The 21,226-nt window shown below is 34.9% G+C and overlaps 1 protein-coding gene across 9 annotated transcripts in view; it reads left to right on the top strand.

Annotated features, from left to right (window-relative positions):
- Positions 1 to 21,226, top strand: part of LOC128208856 (ryanodine receptor-like) — a 116,479-nt gene that overhangs the window by 11,914 nt on the left and 83,339 nt on the right. For all 9 annotated transcript variants that reach the window (XM_052912504.1, XM_052912509.1, XM_052912506.1 and 6 more), the window contains 14 exons: positions 2,458 to 2,580; positions 8,005 to 8,106; positions 11,350 to 11,421; positions 11,604 to 11,679; positions 12,733 to 12,845; positions 13,185 to 13,281; positions 13,692 to 13,785; positions 14,328 to 14,402; positions 14,667 to 14,823; positions 17,311 to 17,478; positions 18,356 to 18,477; positions 18,865 to 18,989; positions 19,606 to 19,806; positions 20,124 to 20,225. In XM_052912504.1, coding sequence (XP_052768464.1) covers positions 2,458 to 2,580; positions 8,005 to 8,106; positions 11,350 to 11,421; positions 11,604 to 11,679; positions 12,733 to 12,845; positions 13,185 to 13,281; positions 13,692 to 13,785; positions 14,328 to 14,402; positions 14,667 to 14,823; positions 17,311 to 17,478; positions 18,356 to 18,477; positions 18,865 to 18,989; positions 19,606 to 19,806; positions 20,124 to 20,225 — 1,627 coding nt within the window. The remainder of the gene's footprint in view (positions 1 to 2,457; positions 2,581 to 8,004; positions 8,107 to 11,349; positions 11,422 to 11,603; positions 11,680 to 12,732; positions 12,846 to 13,184; positions 13,282 to 13,691; positions 13,786 to 14,327; positions 14,403 to 14,666; positions 14,824 to 17,310; positions 17,479 to 18,355; positions 18,478 to 18,864; positions 18,990 to 19,605; positions 19,807 to 20,123; positions 20,226 to 21,226) is intronic.

The raw sequence follows: 21,226 nt of genomic DNA, 5'->3' as shown, positions 1-21,226 counted from the left end.
AACTGGTCCTCCAAGGACATTGATGTCAATCTAGTTGTTGGATATATTTCATTGATTCCATGGAAGTCTGCATGGTTTTCCTATCCTGAGAATACTTGTAGCAAATTAATATTCCATTAGAGTATTGTGCATATTTCAGACAATCATTCGTTTTATGCTTTTTATTCAAATATCTTCTTTTGTAATTTGGAAGGACTTTTTGATAATGTTATAGCCAGTCTTTATTCATCATAGTGATTGTATATTTTATGTTTGGAAGGAATTTCAGCAATGTTTGCAAAAAGTGTAAGGAATGGTTGAGTTATGACAAGTAAAACTATTAAAGTTGAGAAAACATGGCCTATGGCAGGGGATGGGGTTGAGGGCAATGACTTTCTCAGTACTGTAAGCTGCACATGTCTTATGTTTGAATCACCAATTTATGGATACAACAGAGGCATAACTTATAATATAAATTTTGATAATACACAACATTATATAAGCATCAAGGGCCTGTACCTACTTCCCCTCACCCTCTTTCCCGCTACACTTTACCTTTCTTGCAACTTTTGACTTCCCCTCATCCCCCTTTCCCGCTACACTCTATCATTCTTGCAACTTTTGACTTCCCCTCGTCCCCCTTTCCCACTACACTCTGCCATTCTTGCAACTTTTGACTTCCCCTCTTCCCCCTTTCCCGCTACACTACCATTCTTGCAACTTTTGACTTCTCCTCGTCCCCCTTTCCCGCTACACTCTACCTTTCTTGCTCTTTTTGACTACTTTACCAACAGTTCTCTGATCTTTAACACACAAGCTTATCTCTGCCTCGATAGCAACGCCACTGCACAGGTAGCTGTTTTTTCCTCTTCAGATATATCATTTTATTAGCTTGTCTGTATTTAAAAGCAAAAAAGTCAAGCTTTTGTCATAGCCTTGGAGTTTTTGTTGTTTTGCTGCATTGGCAGGGTTGTTGAAAACTTGGCCATAACTTATAAACTGTTCAAGATAATGGAATGAAACATGGTACACATATTGCCAGAGACAATACTCACATGTATGTATAGACAGGCCCTTAACCTGTCTTTAGTTTTAATCATTGTTAAGTTTTGCTCTTGTATAACTGAAAAACAACAACAACAACCCACCATAGTCGTGTTGCTTGACAATGATAGAAAATAGAATTGTTTTCATTTGGATTGAATGTGTTACTGGTATACATGTAGTTGGCCTTACTTTAGATAGTAAGTGTTGCTAAAGAAATATAAATTACCACATTTGGGTCATATTTTGACAAGTTGTTTTACATACATTATATAAAACATCTAGGGCAAAAATATTTTGTAGAAGGATGTATATGTACGTGTTTATTATAATTAAAGCCCAAACTACTAGTACCTTAGATGCACATTTTGTGGTGAACATTTAAGGAAAAGGGTTATTTCTCCAGTAAATGTATAGACTGAAACAATGATTTCAATTGAAGCATATTATCGATAAATGTAATTAGCAGTATTCTTTGCTTTTTCTTTGCAACCACTTATCCAGCTTTAAGCTGGTCCTAATGGTTGGCAGATAATTTATTTTTTTATTGCAAAAAACCCCAATGAATTTTCTATGTGCAATTACATTTTATAACTGCATGAGTATTGCATGTATATTTATAAAGCCCAAGAAAGATTTATAGAGATTCCATGAGCATGACAGAATCAGACAAAACATTTGTCGAAGCCTTTCATAGATTCCAGGCCCCACTTTAGTCTCCTATAATGGGATCATGCTAAGCCTTCTATATTGGTTTTGGTATATTTTGTGTTATATTCTCATTTAGAAATGTTTTGAGACATAGAAGATCAATTTAAGAAATTCACAAAAAACAATTTTTCATGTTGAAATTTACTTCAAGTAACTAATTTGGGTATTATAAATGAAATAACATACTTAAGCCTGTTATAAAATGGTCAAGAGTTTTCGAGAAATTGTAGCCTTGGGGCAAAGTTAAGGCAGGTAAAGACAAAGAACAAAATATGTGGAAATTGAGTTTTCCTGCTGGTATAAGCTGGAAGTCTTTTGCCATGTCTGTGAACAATATGTACTTACATTTTTCTTGCCAATTATTTTATATATTCCCTGCAAATTATGTTTTACTTTTTCTTTGCAACCATTAAGTCAGTTTTAAGCTGGTCCTTGGTTGGCAGCTAATTTATTTGTGATTGCAAAAAATAGCCATAAATGTTCTATGTGCATAAATCTAGATAGTGAAAAAGATGATGAAAATAATTGATTAGAAATTTCATTTCAGAAGATCATTCTGGACAGAGGCTTCATAAATATTTGACTTAATTAAGTCCCTTGAATTTATGTGCCAGACACATACTGCTGGTACATACCCTCTGAGTCAAATATTAATTATTCAGTCTTTAAGTTTAATGTTTTACCTTGTTTCACATGCTATGTTCCTGTTTTCCATTATTTCAGAATGACATGGTATGTCTGAGCTGTCACGCAGCCCTCTCCCGTGACAGTCCGAGTGATCGGGTAAACCTTGCAGCCGAGGGCTTTGGAAACCGCATGTGTTTCCTTGAGAAAGTCTCCAGCAAGGTTAGCAATAAAACCATATCTTAGTTATGTTATTTGTACAGAAATTCAGAATCTGCAGACCTGTTGCATGCTAAGAAAAATATGCGGCCAGTCTTGGATCAAACAGGGATGCTAGTCCTTGGATCAAACTTGGACATTCCTATATACTTTCAAGTTTTCTACCAATTGAGCTTACTAGCCCCAGGATAACTTGCAGGATCTCTGAACTGGGAAACACTGTAGCGTGACATTATGTACATTACCAGTCAAATGATCAACTTAGGACTTTCATTGGAGGTCACACACTTTTATTGTTTAGAATTTCAATTAATATACAAGAGGTCATATTCTGGCATACTGCTTACAGAATTAATGTTATAAACCTATAAGGTAGTTAAATTCTTGAATAAATCGTCAATTTTTTAATTCTTAGTGATTTTCCTTGATATTTTCAAATATACATATTTTGGGCAGTTCTAAGAATCTGTCACATTTATGCATTGAATATCTTGAGGATGAAACAAGGCTCTCAGAATGAAAGTGATGGATTAATTATTGCGCCAGACATGTACATGTAGGTTATATTTCAGTATAAAAGGAGGTCTTTCAAGTATTTTGTGCAAATTAAAACACCCTTACATATTTGACAATTAAAATCTTTGACATATTGTTGGAAATTTCACTTATCAAAATGTATAATCCTAAGAGAATATAAACTCATAAATAAGAAGGCATCAGTCTGGTGTAAAAGGTCGGTCATTTGGGATCATGTTCGTGATGACAAGTCACCTTATAATATGTCCTGTACTTCAAGTGTTGTGGAATTTATTGATTCCTGCAAGTGGCTTTACTATTGATTTCAGCCAGTTAGATTTTACTGTTTCAGTGTTTAGTCTGTTTGTAGATAGGCTGCTTTAAATTTGTATGTAGCTGGTCTGGTATAATATGTATCTCCCTAACAAACAGAAGCTGTTCAACATTGTCATACGTTTTTAATAGTTTGATATTCACTTCTATTTATCATTTAAAGAGCATTCATCAGTTGGTTTACTTGTGGGCTTAATAAGAGTTGTTTAGTTTACTTGCCTTTCTTAACCTTTCATTTTTGCTTTACTTAATCTTTAATTCAGCATATTCAGTCAGGCACAGTCCCAACGCTAAATTAATTGTTTAGTGAGGTGGAAATAAATATAAAATTACTTAGTGTTGACATGAATGTCTCCATACCAGCCATTTTGGGCGCATGCATGAACTGCTTAATAACCAACTTATTAAAACCAATGACTTTATGGAAAATTGGTGACTGTTATAATTGTGGCCTTTTAATGGATTAAATCAGAATCCATCCAGTAAGCAAGCTGATTTGAGGAGACATGAGCTTTAACTCTTAAAGATAGTTTGGTATATTTGGTGACTTTTTCTATGCAAAATGCAATACCATTAATGATTTTTAAATAGTAAGCCATATGGCACTTCAATACTGACCATACAGATGTGTTTAATTTGCTCTTTGGTCAGTATTGTATTTACTGGCATTACAAACAAGATGCTGCTTTAATGTCTTTTCAGAAGAGTCTTGTTTGCCTTAAATCCTCATAACCTAAATTGTAGTTTTGTAGCTATTTAATGCTTTGATCTTTTCCTTATATCAGGCAATGATAGAGTACCCATGCAAACATTAAGGGTATTAAATATACATCTATGACTGTGTGGTAGGCATCCCAGATAAACAAAATTTGGCCTGTAGCCTGACTCTCAAAATAGTGAAAAATTATTTGTTTCACATGATTTGGGTTGAAAATGAAGGAGAATTCGAAACTCAATGGGGGAGATGGGTTACGCTCTCGTATTAAATGAGAGTTGGGTTATGCTCTCGTATCATGTGTATAATAGGAGGTGGGTTACACTCTCCTATATAATGGGAGGTGGGTTACACTCTCCTATATAATGGGAGGTGGCTTACACTCTCGTATATAATGGGAGGTGGGTTACACTCTCGTATATAATGGGAGGTGGGATACACTCTCGTATATAATGGGAGGTGGGTTACACTCTCGTATATAATGGGAGGTGGGTTACACTCTCGTATATAATGGGAGGTGGGATACACTCTCGTATATAATGGGAGGTGGGTTACACTCTCGTATATAATGGGAGGTGGGATACACTCTCGTATATAATGGGAGGTGGGTTACACTCTCGTATATAATGGGAGGTGGGATACACTTCGTATATAATGGGAGGTGGGATACACTCTTGTATATAATGGGAGATGGGTTACACTCTCGTATATAATGGGAGGTGGGTTACACTCTCGTATATAATGGGAGGTGGGTTACACTCTCGTATATAATGGGAGGTGGTTTACACTCTCGTATATAATGGGAGGTGGGATACACTCTCGTATATAATGGGAGGTGGTTTACACTCTTGTATATAATGGGAGGTGGGTTTCACTCTTGTATATAATGGGAGGAAGGTGACACTCTGGTATATTATGGGAGGTGGGTTACACTCTTGTAGATAATGGGAGGTGGGATACACTCTTGTAGATAATGGGAGGTGGTTTACACTCTCGTATATAATGGGAGGTGGGTTACACTCTCGTATATAATGGGAGGTGGGTTACGCTCTCGTATATAATGGGAGGTGGGTTACTCTCTGGTATATAATGGGAGGTGGGATACACTCTTGTATATAATGGGAGGTGGTTTACACTCTCGTATATAATGGGAGGTGGGTTACACTCTTGTATATAATGGGAGGTGGTTTACACTCTCGTATATAATGGGAGGTGGGTTACTCTCTGGTATATAATGGGAGGTGGGATACACTCTTGTATATAATGGGAGGTGGGTTACGCTCTCGTATATAATGGGAGGTGGGTTACACTCTGGTATATTATGGGAGGTGGGTTACACTCTTGTATATTATGGGAGGTGGGTTACACTCTCGTATATAGTTGGAGGTGGGTTACGCACTCATATATAATGGGAAACGGTGTATGTTCTCATATACAGTGGGAGGTGGGTTACGCTCTCTATATAATAACAGCATTACAATAGGATCGAAAAGCCAAAAAAAAATGTATGCAAAGCGTTCATTTATTTTTCGTTGTAAAAGGAATGTGGAAATTGAGAACCGTATAAATTTTCACAGAAGCTGAGACCAAACCCTTTTATCTGCCACTAACACAATTTTGTCCCAAAATTTTGCAAGACTCAGAATTTGACTGTCTAGCCAAAGTTTATAGCTGCAATTATACTTATAAAGCTGACAGTATGGTTATAGTTTGTGACATGATATACCCATGGCAACCATTATTCTAATCTGTTCTGACTTAATGTTATTGGTCAAGTTCCATTTGCAGGCAATGATTGGCAGGCTGGGAAAGACTTTGTTCTACAATTTGCATTATTGTTCTATGAATGCTGGATCAAGGGCCATATAAGACAATAATAAGACAATCGTTGGCATTCTACTGGTCACAGAATACTCCAATGATTAATATTATAACTGATAATTGTACGATATGGTTAAGTGTTTTCTTAATGTTCGTTTGTGCATTAACCTGCAATATATATCAGGGCAGAAACCAGTAGATGGAGCAAGGTACTGTTTTATAAGTAGCATGCAGATAAAATACAACAATATTTCAATATTTATTGCACAGTGATCAGCTTGACATTATATAAAACAGTTACAACACCAAACCCTTATCGCTGAAATTATACATGACTTGTGCTCTATGCTTGTTATGTATAATCTCGATAACTCAGGTAGCCGTTGGTGTAGTTAATGTTACCTCATTACCTCATTTACCTTAATTAAGAAGAAATGTAATTTGTTTCTTATGTCAGTGCCAGTTTTACTACAATTCGTAGTTAAAAAAGCTAGCATTGAGATAGGGTATACTCATAATTGACACTAGTGAACTAATAAAATAAAATAACTAAATAACTCACTAAATTTGCTGCAATTCATAAGTATATATTTATATTGAAATTTGGATAAATTCTATTGGCAATTATATGGCCGAGAGTATATTTCATTCGTTAATGAGATACATGGTGCTTTTTAATTAATTTTTTTATTAATTTCACATTTGAACCATTTAACCAGTGCATTTGGCAGACTTCAGAGCTGTGAAATTGCAAGGAAAGCAGATCAGATCAATAGATTTTGTGCATCAGTTCCTGAGAGAGATAATCTTGTCATTTCCGGGAAATCCTCCAAGTATTAGAGAAATACTACTTTGAAATGAAATAACTCCATACTGCTTTATCCGTGCAAATTGGATCTGCATTTCAATTCAACTAACCTTTTGGGACTACTTTTGCTTGTTTTATATCATGTGACAGATTCATAAAAAGGTTTTGTCATTAATGATTTCTTGTGAAACCTTAGCAAAAGCTTCTACTGGTAAAGCTCCAAGTTTAAAAAAAAAGATCTCCATGAAATATTCATGACACAAAACAGACACATGCTCCATAACTGTTGTTTGAGTGATGTAGGAAAGGCTGCCATTGTTTTTTACTCATAATGTATGGGTTGGTTGGTGTGATTCTTGTGCTTGGTATGATGAATAATTACGTCAAACTTGAGATAATTGAATGATTAAGTGAGACTTACCTTTGCAGAAGGGAAGTTGAAGGTTGATCTATAGATTTTATTGGCTTCATGCCTCTGTAGGAGTCACAGAGAGAGAGATACATGGCTTATCAGCCAGCAGGCTGGTCATAGAGGAACTCCATTAAGTTGCTAGAATAAGTGTAAAACATAAGTGTGAAGATGTATAGTAGCCACCACAAAGTAAGGAAGAAATTAATAGCCCATCTCATTCAATAAGTAGTGAATATAAAGCAGCCTACAAAATCCAACCACCATCTGTCTGAATGTGATTATTTGTCCCAGACTTATATTTTTCTTGCCAAATCTTTGCATTTGTAGGACCTATTTTTTGTCAAGCCCACTTCCAGTAAGCAAGACATAGTCGTCACAATGGCAGCTCCGTGTATGTGGGAGCATATGTGTGTCCAATTCTTTCTGTCCGTGCTGAACTTTGTCCATTCTGTATATTGACCATGCATTTTAGGATTAAAAAAACAACTTGCCATGAAGGTTCACATTATGTCTGTGTCAAAGGCTTTTTTAATGAGCTTGACATGTCGCTATTTGGAATCTAATTCTTGCCTATCTCTATAAAGATAATTTGAGCAATATGGACACACATTTGTTCTGGCCCGGTAGTGCTATATAATTTATATTTTTAAGAAATATGGACTGACATTTGTTAGACATTGTCCTAGCCTATATTGTAATTTTCTTCAGAAATAATGGACTTGTCTATATGTAACTATATATAAATTCCTTGAGTTGAAAAGTCTAGCATAGCCCATTATAAACATGAATAACAATATGTATTTTCAATTTAATTTGTTTCAGGACATTCCTCCGGACATATCGGTGTGTGTGTTTGTTCTTGAGCAAGCACTTTCGGTCAGAGCCTTACAGGAAATGGTCACCTCTTCCTCCCAGGATTCAACAGTAAGCTACTCCGACAGTCATCAACAAATATACCTTTGGATTAACAAACCAGAAATTTTAAAATAAATAGCTTGGTTCCAAGGTTTCCCTTTGTAAAATATTAAGCAAGCCCTTTAACATTTTACCATTATGAGGGAGGGCTTTATTTTGATTACTGCTCTAAGCAATGAATAAAGTAATATAGATGTAATGACAGACAATTCAGAGCCTTGATTGGTTTAAATCTATAATCTTCGTATATTATAAATAAATGGTATATTTTTTTTATACATTTCACTGCATTCATAAAAGAAAGTGCAGATTTTGAAAGATTTGATGTGGTCTTTAAGCAGTAAAATGTTGACACTGCTTTTTGACTTCTTGTATTTCTTTTCTTGACCACCCTTTTGATTAACACATGTTAAATAAATAGAAAAAAATTGTGTAGCATGCTTAAATGTACATGTATTTTTTCGGATGAAAGAGTTTTTGTTAGCATATTGTTTTATAATTATATGCAAATAAACTGTAACCTTGGAAACAAAGTCAGAAGATGAAGGACCAAATTTGGGGACCAATGAAATTGAAAGCATGGAAACATCACTGCACTTCACCAAGATGGTACAGTTAGGAAATGTTCACATTGTATTTGGATCAGTATTATTTTTGAATAAGTGTTTTAACAACTGTCCTGTCTGTATTTAAAAGTCATACTGTACAAATGAACTGGAAACTGTTTATTTTAACTATCTTAAAGTTTGAAAAAAAATGTGATTTTCAATGAATCTGAATATCTTCATGTATAAGATCTTAAATGCTCTATGAATTAAGCCCCTGATCTTATTTAATATATATTAGATCAGTAATTTAACAACTGTCCTATCTATAGCCATGTAAAATGTAATTGTATTCACCCAGCTGGTTCTGCAATTTTTGATAAATAAGGTAACATGATATATTAATATACGAATTATAAGTATATAGGTTTGAATCAGCGTTAGAAATAAGCATTATTTTGTCAAGTAGTAAAAATGTTATGTCCACTTACATTTTTTAATTGTTTGTCATTAAAAAATGCACTTTTTTCAAATCTTGACATAGATATTTTGAAACGATTGAAAAACATAATTATACATGTATGCTTCAGAGTTGAAAGTTGTTAACCAGGCTACATGTAGCTTTTAATAAAATATTCTGACAGCATAACAAGAAAATTGACTAAATATTTACATCACTGCTTGTCTTTAAATTGTTTCAAAAGTTATTGAATAAGAAGTGTTTTATCTCAGTTTATGTTACAGTTTAGATTTTCTTCATCATGAAAAAAACTCAAAGAAGGGCTAAGGCTGAGATAAATCTTAATGTAGTGATTCCTTTGTCTAAACAATCCATGAACATGATTATTACCATGAATTCCTCTCGGAAAATCTAAGAAAATGCCAGGTAGATTTGCCGTTTGATTTTGGCAATTATCTTTCCTGGGTTTGGCATGACGTACACACTCCGAGGTTTTTGTACCTGAAGACTGTATACCAGAGATGGTTATATATACCATGTGTTTCTGTAATATTGGTAGCAAATCTTGGATTGTTAATTATCGTTATTGATTAGTAATGAAAACATAAGCTATTGTCATCTTCTTCTTCATAAGTCCTGGGACCCTAGACACGAACATCTGGAGTCTGAATATAAGACTGAGGCTTAGAAAAAAACATTTCTTTAATGTTTCAAAATATCTGTGATATAACTGTTCAAAACTTATATTAAGATGTTTGCCTGATTGTAGAATAGGTAATTTGTAACAGATCGAGTAATTTATAAATAATTATCATTATAACACATATAATAAACACATATAAGACCAACTTTACAAACAGATAAAATAAGCTGTTATGAATCTTGAGTGTCAGACTCAGGTTCAAGACATTAATGAATATGGGTGGATAAGTGAACTGTATTATCCAACAGTGCCAGTCATTCACCACAGGCTATGAAGTAATGACATTAATCAGTAGTGCTTCTTATTGTCATAATCTGTGATTTATATTGATTAAGTGTTCAATATCACAGACTTGTAAATTCCAATAACAGCGCATAGCTTTTAGTCATTCATACTTGTATAGATGTATTTCATCACAAAATAATCTGATTTTCATGTCAGGGATAGTGCAAGATTTATGTCCTCTTTTCTGTTGACATATTGAATTAGCCTGAATAATGTACAGGTCCATATTTCTCAGACAGATTCGTGTTCCACATAACAATAACTTTTGTTTTCAAATATAAACATGCTATATGTTGTGCAGAGTTTTGAGACTTTTAAAGAAATTTCTTATAAGAAAATCAAGATGAACTATTTTTTGTTTTGTAAAAGCAAATTTAAGTTAAGTAATTTGGCTTAATGAATTATTATAGATACTTAAATGTAATATTTGGAGAAATTGAAGCCAGGCAATTGTCTCTAAATAACACACTTCAGACTTCTATGAATAACTAATTTCTGTTTTTTTTTTTATATTTGTTTCAAATAACATGAGTTATTCTTTAGACATTTTATGTAAAGATGTTACTGTATAATAAGTGAATTATTGGCAAGTCATGCAAATGAAGAGCATGACTATTGTGTTAAAAAATATGGTAATTTCATAATGGTGCCTGTAAAATTTGTGTAAATCAGCCGTTTCTGGCTGAATATCTAACATTTTCATCATTTGAAAGCTGTTTGTCATATCATTCAACATCTTTATTATTAACAAGTTCATACATGTAAATAAGTTATAACTTTTCTGATTTATGGTAATATCATACAGCTATGCTGATTAGGAACCAGAATATATATTGAAGTTGAATAATATTTTACTAGTACATATGACGTTTGCTTCAATGTCTTTTGTTAAAACTGTTTACTTTCTTTGTTTTACCAAAATTATATAGTGTTATTTTAATAACTACATGAATTACAAACCAAATATGTGTTCTTAGTTAAAGTCAGAACAAATATTCCACTTAGTAATCAGAGCTAAATAAAAAAAGAAGCAAAAAACATCATGATATGATAATGATGTTTTGGTCTTGTTTTGACCTTCAAGTCATTTTGACATCTAGCTTGTGTCTGTAACCTTGAAGTGACCTTGAAATAATTTTGACCTTAATAGCTTTGAAATGACCTTAAAATCATTTTGACCTTGGTAACCTTGAAATCATTATGACCTTGATAGCCTTACAATGACCTTGAAATCATGTTGACCTCTATGTTGTTTTCAGGCAGCTCAGTCAGGCCACAGAACATTACTTTATGGACATGCCGTTCTTCTCAGACACCTTCATAGCAACATGGTAGGCATGATATAGGAGTTTTATATATAGTAATTTGGATTTATTTGTAATTTAGCATTAATTTTCCATAACAAAGATGTTAAATGTAAAGGTTAACCAACTGTAATTACGGTACCAAGTAATTTAAGAACAGTATAAATAAAGACATATTCTTGTAAATAACTGTTGAATGTCTGTTTCAGTACCTTTCCTGTCTGTCCACAAGCTCTTCCAACGACAAACTGGCCTTTGATGTTGGTCTTAACGAAGCAGCACAAGGTATGTAAATGTCAGGGGTATATTCATATATGACTAGGTGTACTCCTATGTGCCCAGACATACAATTCCATCTTGGTGCCCCATGAAGCAGCACAAGGTATGTAAATGTCAGGGGTATATTCATATATGACTAGGTGCACTCCTGTGTGCCCAGACATACAATTCCATCTTGGTGCCCCATGAAGCAGCACAAGGTATGTAAATGTCAGGGGTATATACATATATGACTAGGTGTACTCCTGTGTGCCCAGACATACAAATCCATCTTGGTGCCCCATGAAGCAGCACAAGGTATGTAAATGTCAGGGGTATATTCATATATGACTAGGTGCACTCCTGTGTGCCCAGACATACAAATCCATCTTGGTGCCCCATGAAGCAGCACAAGGTATGTAAATGTCAGGGGTATATTCATATATGACTAGGTGCACTCCTGTGTGCCCAGACATACAAATCCATTTTGGTGCCCCAGAAATGGCAAAAGCTTAAAATCAGGGCTAAGTGGTATACATGAAACATTTTACTTGTTAAAGGTTGTGATAATTTTACTGAATGTTGACCTTTAGAATGCTTGAAAACAGTTCTTAACATTACAGTATTCTTCAACAAATTAATTGCCCCCACTCCCATCTCTTACAACATATTGAGGTCTAATGAAAGACCTTCACATGTCAACAGCTCACTCAGTATACAAGCATAAACTTCAAAATGCTTCAGATACACCCCTGACTGTTTACCTCCTTGTCACAAGAAAAAGAGCTGTTATGTATATATGTATGGACAACCTTTATTATAATAGTGCTGTCATTGATGTTATTAGTCAAAGAAATTGCAAAGAAACTAAAGTACAATTTTCTTGCGAAACCTGTTGCATGCTCTTTATTTAAATCATAAAATATATGTTTGTGAAGCATATCTATAAATAATATAAATCTTATCTTGTATGCTGTCACAAATCTTATTAGCTGGGACTTTGTTATAGGTCAATATAACTCTCAGAGGTCAACAAAACTTAACATACAGACTATTATTGTATTATATACATTGTTACAGGAGAAGCATGTTGGTGGACCATTCACCCGGCAAGCAAACAAAGGTCAGATGGTGAGAAGGTCAGGGTTGGTGATGACCTTATCCTGGTCAGCGTATCCTCCGAGAGGTACCTGGTAAGTGGGCAGTGCTTGTAGTTGGTCAGGGTGGTTGCGGGTTGGTCATAGCAATCAGAGGTTGGAGAATGAGAAGGTCAATTGGTGTCATAGCAAGCAGAGGTCATTGAGTGAGAAGGTCAGGGTTGGTGGAAAGGGCACGAGCATACTTTGCAATAATGCGTATTTTGTCACTCTATCAGACATAAAGCTTTCACATGTCAATCAGTGAACTCTCATACTAAAAAAATGCTGATTAAAGAAAACTACAAGGCTGGTGTCTTTTATTTGCGTAATGCTGATGGAATAAGATGTCATGCAGTATATTGTTATCAATGATGTTGTGGTGGTATATTTCAGCACATTGGCAGCAACTCAGACGTGATTGCGTCCTTCCAGCAGACACTATGGACGGTTGTACCCATGAGCTCCGGAGCCATCCGTGTCAAATCAATGGGTATGGCAGACTGGCACCTGCTAGAATATCATATCATAACTACATTAATTAGTTTATAGTACTCATTTATTGAGCTTGATTAAAAAGGCAGCTATAAGCTAATTTAAATAACACATTTGTGTCTGTTTAGTGATTCAAAACCAAATCTAGTGATGATTTTAGAGACCATAAGAATGTGCCTTGGTGGGTCTCTAACCAAAGATCGGTGGACAGTTCATTTTTGACTGAAATACTCCTTACAAGTGATGTAAATGGGTTGATTTTATGATAAGAAGAGCAATGTTTTTTCACTGCTCTATTAACTTGACAGCAGTGCAAATTTGTTCACCATAACAGAATTGTGTATTAAGAAATGAAAAAAAACTTAAATAGTACTTCTCTGCTCATTACTTTAACTTTTATTTTTCAAGGTTTTGTGTTTGGCGGTGATGTGTTGCGGCTGTTCCATGGACACATGGATGAATGTCTCACCATTCCGGAGGCTGGCAGTGACAACGAATTCAAGTGAGATATCGTACTTCAGTATTGATTTATTTACGCACTCAGTTATAGTTTATTATTAATATTTCAAGATATTTCAAACTTATCAGGTGTGAAGCTAGATAAGTTTTGATGATTCGCCCTTAAATCAACGGCCTTGCCCATTTAGCCCTGACCCAACGGGGCCCAGGTTATTTCATATATTTGTCCAACATACTTGCATCATTTTCTTACTTCTGCAACTGATGTTGTACTCCGAGTTATGTCTATAAGGTCTGGTACTTGTTCCAATAATAATCTCAGTCAGTTAAGTTAAATTATGTTAGTGTCGTATTTTCGTTATTTTATATATGTGTGAATTGAACTCTAACATTGAATAAAAATCAGAGGAAATATACAACCAACTTGCTGCTATCTGGGTTGTCCATACAGATATGATATTTTGTATGGTACAATTAAGAAATTATATCGAAATGGGGTGCAGGTTATTACATATATTTGTCTAACTTACTTGCATTTTTTTTTTGTTAATTCAAACTAAAAAAAAATTGTGTTTGTATTTGAAGCTGCGTGATGTACGAGACTGGAGCAGTGTGCAGTCACGCAAGATCACTGTGGAGACTGGAGTTTAACAAAACCAAGTATGGACATAATGATTTAGAGTTTGTTTTGAACTTAAATGGTATAGTTTACGGTTTACAAATTACATTAATGAAATTAAATTGTATTAGAATGTTCTTACAATATGGTCACTGGCACTGCCACATATAAAGTTATAAGACCAACCTCTTGAGCAGCACTGTGTCTCGGAGCTACATATGTCTTATGTTGTACTGTAAATAACTTGTTGAATAATCATTTTGTAAAATATAGAACATTAAACAACACCATGTATTATTTACCAGATGGGCTGGTGGGTTCATGGGCTGGGGTCAACAAGTGCGTATTCGCCATGTGACCTCTGGCCGTTACCTTGGAATCACCCATGATCACAATGTGGTAACCGTGCACCGTGGGAAGGCTGACGAAGATACAGCATCCTTCTATCTTAGGCAAACTAAAGTAAGGACTTTGAAGTTTTGCACATATCGGCTTCAACCTAAAACTTCGTAATCATTTAAAAAGTAAAGTAAAATGATTTATGGGCTGAGGCTAAGAAAGTAAAAGCCTCTGTTTTGCAAGCCATATTTTCCTCTTCAGGGGATTTTGTTTAGAAAATCAAAGGATCTTGAAATTAGCCCAGGGCATTTTTAAACTAGTCAATGTCTCATACCTCCATACATTTTGGAAGGTTTCCCAGGGGATTTTGCTCAGAAAACCAGGGGATTTTATGCCCATTACTTGAGGAAGGGTTTGGGGGGATGGGGGGGGGGGTAGGGGTTCATATGACCTTGATCCCTCTGGTGTGAGCATTTTTTTTCTGTGTTCCACTATCAAGCAGTTTATTTAAACAAAAATTTCTTTCTAACTTTTGTTTCCTCCAGCCATATGTCATGTATGCTTTGTCTTGAAAATATAATCAATTTTCAAATATAAATTTTAGCTGCCAATGGTGATTTGGGTATTGATTGTTAAGTTAACATAATTCATGCATAGTTGGACCATTAAGGCAAATTACATTATGGCAATAACTAATTAGTCAAAATATTACTGACCTAATATGGTTGCTCTGTTTTGAACTGTATTCCAATTTAATAAACAGATACGTTAAAAGTCCGATATCTTTCATCCAATTGACAAATGAAGTGCTCTCCAGGGAAAAACGAAAGCAATTGGAAGGCATTTGAATAATCAGTTTTGGAAAACTAGATCCTTGGGTAAGAGATAGGTTTTAAATGTAGGCTTTGCAAGTTGGTCCATGTGTTTATCGGTTAATTTGCCTGCCTGTCAGTCATAAAGTTTGGTCTATCTGGGAAAATTTCTTAATTTTCTCCAAAATTGCGTAAAAGATATTTGAAATAAGTCTCAAAATATGGATATATGCCAATAACAGAACATACTGAGCGCCAGAAGTGCATTTGATTACCGATGTCATTTCGCAGACAATTTTTTTAGGACAAAGTATGGCTTGATCTGATTTATACTTGAAAATAGCTGCTTTGAAATTGTAATTGATGTGTTTGAACTTGTTTAAAAGAAAATTATTGTCATTTATTTAGGTTCATGGCTCTATATAATATCAGAGAAATTGTGTAATTCCATCCGCCCGCAGAGAATAAATTTGTTATCTTCTGTAAATTGTTAACAAAAAACTCCTATAATCTGGTTTTAATACTACCAAAGAAACCTCATCTATTTGAGAGTCCACTGAGAGAAACACTAGCTGGAAATAATGTAAAATATCTGCATTCAAGGTCTCCTCGGTGTATTTGTTTTGCTATTTCTTGGAAACCTTGAATTTGTTCAGCTCTGTACTTTTCCATCAGATTTGTGGCAGTTTGAGCGTAGTTATTCCATATGTGAGACTGTTTTATTTATGCATGTCGGAATAATATTGGCATTGAACAGTTCCTTGGGGAAGCATTGTCTTGCAATCTGGAGGACTTTCCTTTGCCAGCAGTTTGACAACCCTGGTGAAAAATTGAGGGTTTTTGGCTCATCTTCCAGGGAAATGTAGGTCTAACACACTAATATAACTGCAGTTTGAATGAAAATTGTTCTATTTACAATGTAGGTTCACAGATAACAATTCAAACCCTTGCAAAAAGAGGAAATAACATTTAACTTTCATAATAATATAAATTTAACTTGAACTGAATAATTTGTCTTTTACAAAGATTGTCTCATCCATGTACATTAAAATTATATGCATGATTTACATGCATTATTAGCAAAATGAAATCTCTTACTCAATTAGTAAAGGGTGATCTTTGAGAATGACTAGAAGAAGCGGTATTTTAATCGGCGACTTGCATGAAACTTTGCCATAAATAAAAAATCTTTCAAAAAGATATTCAAATGAAACTTGATGCCAGTGACAATAACCATATGTAAGCAAGGCCCATGACTTTGGCTTTAATAATTGTTGAGTTATAACCCTTGTTTGAATCGTAAAACAACAACTGATGAGTGTTGGCGGTAGCTTCATAGCACTCTTGTTTGTATCACAGTTTTGCAGCAATGCTTATGTTAACACTATTTTTTTCTAAATTCCCACACTATTTCTTTCTAAATTCCCAAGTGTGGAAATGCTAAAAGTTATATTAAAGCAATATTAAAGGAAGTGCTACTTACCATCCTGACATACAAACAATGAATGTTCTGTCAATGACAGGCAGGGACAACATTATGTTAACACTATTTCTTTCTAAATTCCCAGATGTTGAAATGCCAAAAAAAGTAATATTAAAGCAATATTTAATGTTGTTGCTAGATTTACAATCCTAATACCACGAATGTTCTGTCAATGACAGGCAGGGAAAACATTATCAAAGCATTGGTCAAAATAGAAAGAATATCATATAAATCTATACTCAAGGTATTTTCATTTTATCTCACCATGTTATGATTTTATCAACACTTCAACAAAGGGAATATTTCTTGTTACAGGATGATAAAAAGCAGTCAGAGGGACATGAAGACGAGGGTATGGGAAAGTCAGACCTCAAGTATGGCGACTCTGTGGCGTTCTTCCAGCACTGTTCCACTGGTCTGTGGCTTTCTTACCAGACATTCGAGACAAAGAAAAGGGGCGTCGGCCGTGTTGAGGAGAAAAAGGTGGGTAAAAATTGAAATAGGAGGTAATGAATATATCCAATATGTAGTATAGACTTGTGTTATAGGCGCTATACACCATATGATGAAATAGCGAAAAGAAAAGAAAAGTGTCTAAAACTGACATAATCTTGGTATCAATGTGCACAATGAATTGAAACAAACTAACTGAAGTACCACATAGTCTACAATTAATCAATTTTCGTATTTTTTTTTCCATTGTTATGCATGATTGGCTAGTCGATGTTATCACGTGATATAACCAAGTTAGGTATATAGATTAAATATTCCAACTGTTTAGGGTAAGCCTTCGTAGAACAGTGGATACAACACTGGACTGCAATTTTGGCGACACCGGTTTCAACCCGGTCTCCGACTCATTTTTTTTTATTATGATATCAAAGAGTTAATTTTTTTATTAAATAATTGTCCTGAGATTTGTTACAGAAAAATCTTTTTTTGGTGCCAATCTTGTGTATAGTCCCTTTAATCAAGTAACAACAAGCTCAGAGCGAGCTGTGACCTAGTGTACAGGAATTTTGTTCAAAAGAAAAATATTGATGAAGTTTATAATGTTATAAAAAGAGAAGAGTGTTACTCATGTACTCAATCAAACCAAAAAATGTGTGTATGGTTTTATCCAGATAAAAAGTATGCTACTTAAGTGCTTGTGGACTTACATTCAATAAATATTCTCTTAACTGCATATAACCACACTGTGTTACATCTGTGTGCATTATTTTAGCAATGGTTCTGGTTGAGGGCCACATGAATGATGGTACAGTTTGTTGTTAGTTTAATTATATAATTAACTTATGGAGGTTTATTTAATACAAAAATTGTTTGAAAGCCCCAACATACAATTCTCTCTGGTTTGCAGGCTGTGATGCTGGTGGAGGGCCACATGGATGATGGCATCACGCTGTCTCGCGCCCAGGAGGAGGAGTCGCGGTCTGCCCGTGTCATCCGCAAGTGCCAGTCCCTCTTCAATAGATTCAACAAGTATGTAGTAAAAGGAAGAGGTCGTCTAGTGGTTTAGGTTGTTCGTTCCAGCCACAACAGGTTAACTTTCTCATAGTCTCTCTAAAAGTGCACCAGTATTGTATTCAACAATGGAATTGGAATCCAGCTGGATTCTATAAGCAATCAGGTCATCACAATCAAGACAAAACACTTTTTGGTAAACTTACAAGTATGTGTTGATGCAAACCCTCTTCTCAAAAAATAATTATGGTTACACTTGTATCTGATGGTCCTGTAATAAGATGTAAGTATTTGTAATGTAGTATATAAAGTGGCATGGGCTTGCTCCACAATGAAGGTCACACTTGTTTCACATGGCCTGGTATCAAGTCTTCAATGTCTTCAATGTAATGTTTGTTTATGCAGGGCCCTGGACTTGCTCCGCAGTGAAGGTCGCACATGTATCGCGTGGTCCCGTATCAGGTTGTCGGAGGTGGTCAAGTGCCTTACAGATCTCATAGACTACTTCCAGCAGCCTGCAGACGATGAAGGTATAACCATGAACAGCTTGTGAAGTATGGGAAATACTTCTTTTATATAAAGGCGAATTCCTTTACAGCGTTTAAAAAAAGGGAAATAATTGTACAGATTTTATAGAAAAGGGAGTGCCTTTACAGCTTTTAGAGAAAGGGGAATTAGCATACAGATTGTAAAATATGGTAAATACTTTTCAAATACATTAAAGAAGCCTATCACATTAAATTCTTTAATCTTATTTCCCCTTGTGAACTGTTTGAAATGTGTAGCATATTGAAATCTTGTTGTCACAATGTTGTGTGAGAATATGGTGTTGAGCGGTAGGGAAACTTGAGTACCAAGAGGAAATGCATTTGTCTGGCTTGATGACTGCCAATCAATGTCCCATGGGGGCCATTTCACCAAGAATCTGAGAAAGTTATTTCAAACTTAAGAGAGAGTTTCAACATTGTGGTGCTATTGTCTAAAAAACTCCTGGGTACAGAATCACTTTTATGATTCTTGATGAAATAACACTATTTAGGTCGGGAAACAGAGTCAATGTGCTTATGTGAGGAGTTAGTTTGCCAATGTTGGCTAGCCAGACAGTTGAATTTAAATTGCTTACTGAGTATTTATGTATCATTACAGAACATGAGGAGAAACAGAACAAGCTACGTGCACTGAGAAATCGACAGGACCTCTTCCAGGAGGAGGGCATGATTGCACTGATTCTGGAGACCATCGACAAGTTTGGCCAGTACAAGAGCAAGCGCCAGTTTGCCCACTACGCGGGCGAGGATGCTGCCAACAAGTGGGACGATATCTCTGGATACCTGTATCTACTCCTAGGCATGTCTCACTTATTTGCGTGTTTAAACAAACGATAAATTATTGAAAGCATTATTATGATGGGTGTAGAAATTCTTTTCGTACCTTTAAAACCATTAATATTTGACTTTCTTTAAATGTGTAGAGGTTTCTTATTTCTTGGCTTATTATTGATTCCTGCACCGCTTATGAAGATTTCTTTGCTATGACCACTTGTAGAATAAGATACAGCCTAAAACAGAAATCAATAAATATTCTCTATTTCTTGTTCTTGAAGTCATTTTGAAACCAAAAGGAAGCAAAAGAAAACAACTGTTAATATATTTTTGCTATTACAGCTGCTATGATCCGCGGTAACCGTGCCAACTGTGCCCAGTTCGCCCAGTCATACAGGCTGGACTGGCTCGTTCACCGACTAGAAAGTCAGATGTCTTCAAAAGGTATGGCAAAAACCTAAATAGAGGAAAATATTATAACATGTGGCCATAACTTACAGTTACTGGCTCATTGTAGCGAAATAACTTCTCCAATAGTTTTTAAAAGTGATTAAATGTTTAAATAAAAAAGCAGGCTCATGAGATTATCATGAAACATGACCTAAGTAAAAACTTAAGGAGTTACTGATAGAACGTAGATGAACCCCCTGGAATTTCGACCTATCCCCCGGTCTCCTGGAGGGGGATGAAAATCCCCCGGAATTAAAAAAAAAATGTGTTTAAAATTACGCAAATTTATCACAGGGTTTAATTATATATGCCTGTTTACAGTTATAATGCCCTTCCTGTCCTGAAGCTTAATTGGATTATCAACTGATGGTGTGTTTTAACAACACCTATTGGGTGACACTTAATAAATCAGCAGGGCACATTTCATGCATTGCTTTGATTGAAACTGACAGAATTTGCGTAAAAAATGTCAATTAGACTGGTCAGATAAAAGGTCGATATTCATTGGTTAAAACTATAATTTTTATCCAATCAGAGAGGATGTAACAAATTAAAGCGTTCTTCAATACAATTGTGTCATATTGTCATCAAAAGGATTTTTAATTGAAAGGTGACAGTAAATTATTCAGTAAAGAAAAGGATTAAAATAACTAATAGACAATGCTGTTCTTTGTTATGCCCCACTTATATGTTTGCATACATGACATTGACCTTCTTTGCAAATATCGGAAAATAACAGAACTTCCAGAAGAGAAACTGAAAGTAGACAATTTAATTCCGATGAATAATTTTTATTCATTTATTATGGTGGTTATGTTTTTATATTTTGATGAATGCCAAAGAAGATATGTTATGAACTTAAACAATAAATTATGCATTTGCTTTTTATCAGAAGCAAACAAATCTGACTATTTGGGGAATTGAAATGAAAAATATTGATAATTCATTCCATTTTCTCTATTAGTCTGAAAGTCATCATTTATGATCATAGGCAG

The sequence above is a fragment of the Mya arenaria genome, chromosome 11, assembly GCF_026914265.1.
Source record: "Mya arenaria isolate MELC-2E11 chromosome 11, ASM2691426v1".
Taxonomy (NCBI): Eukaryota; Metazoa; Mollusca; class Bivalvia; order Myida; family Myidae; genus Mya; species Mya arenaria.
Note: the sequence above shows the minus strand (reverse complement) of the source record. Positions and strands in the feature narration are given on the sequence as shown.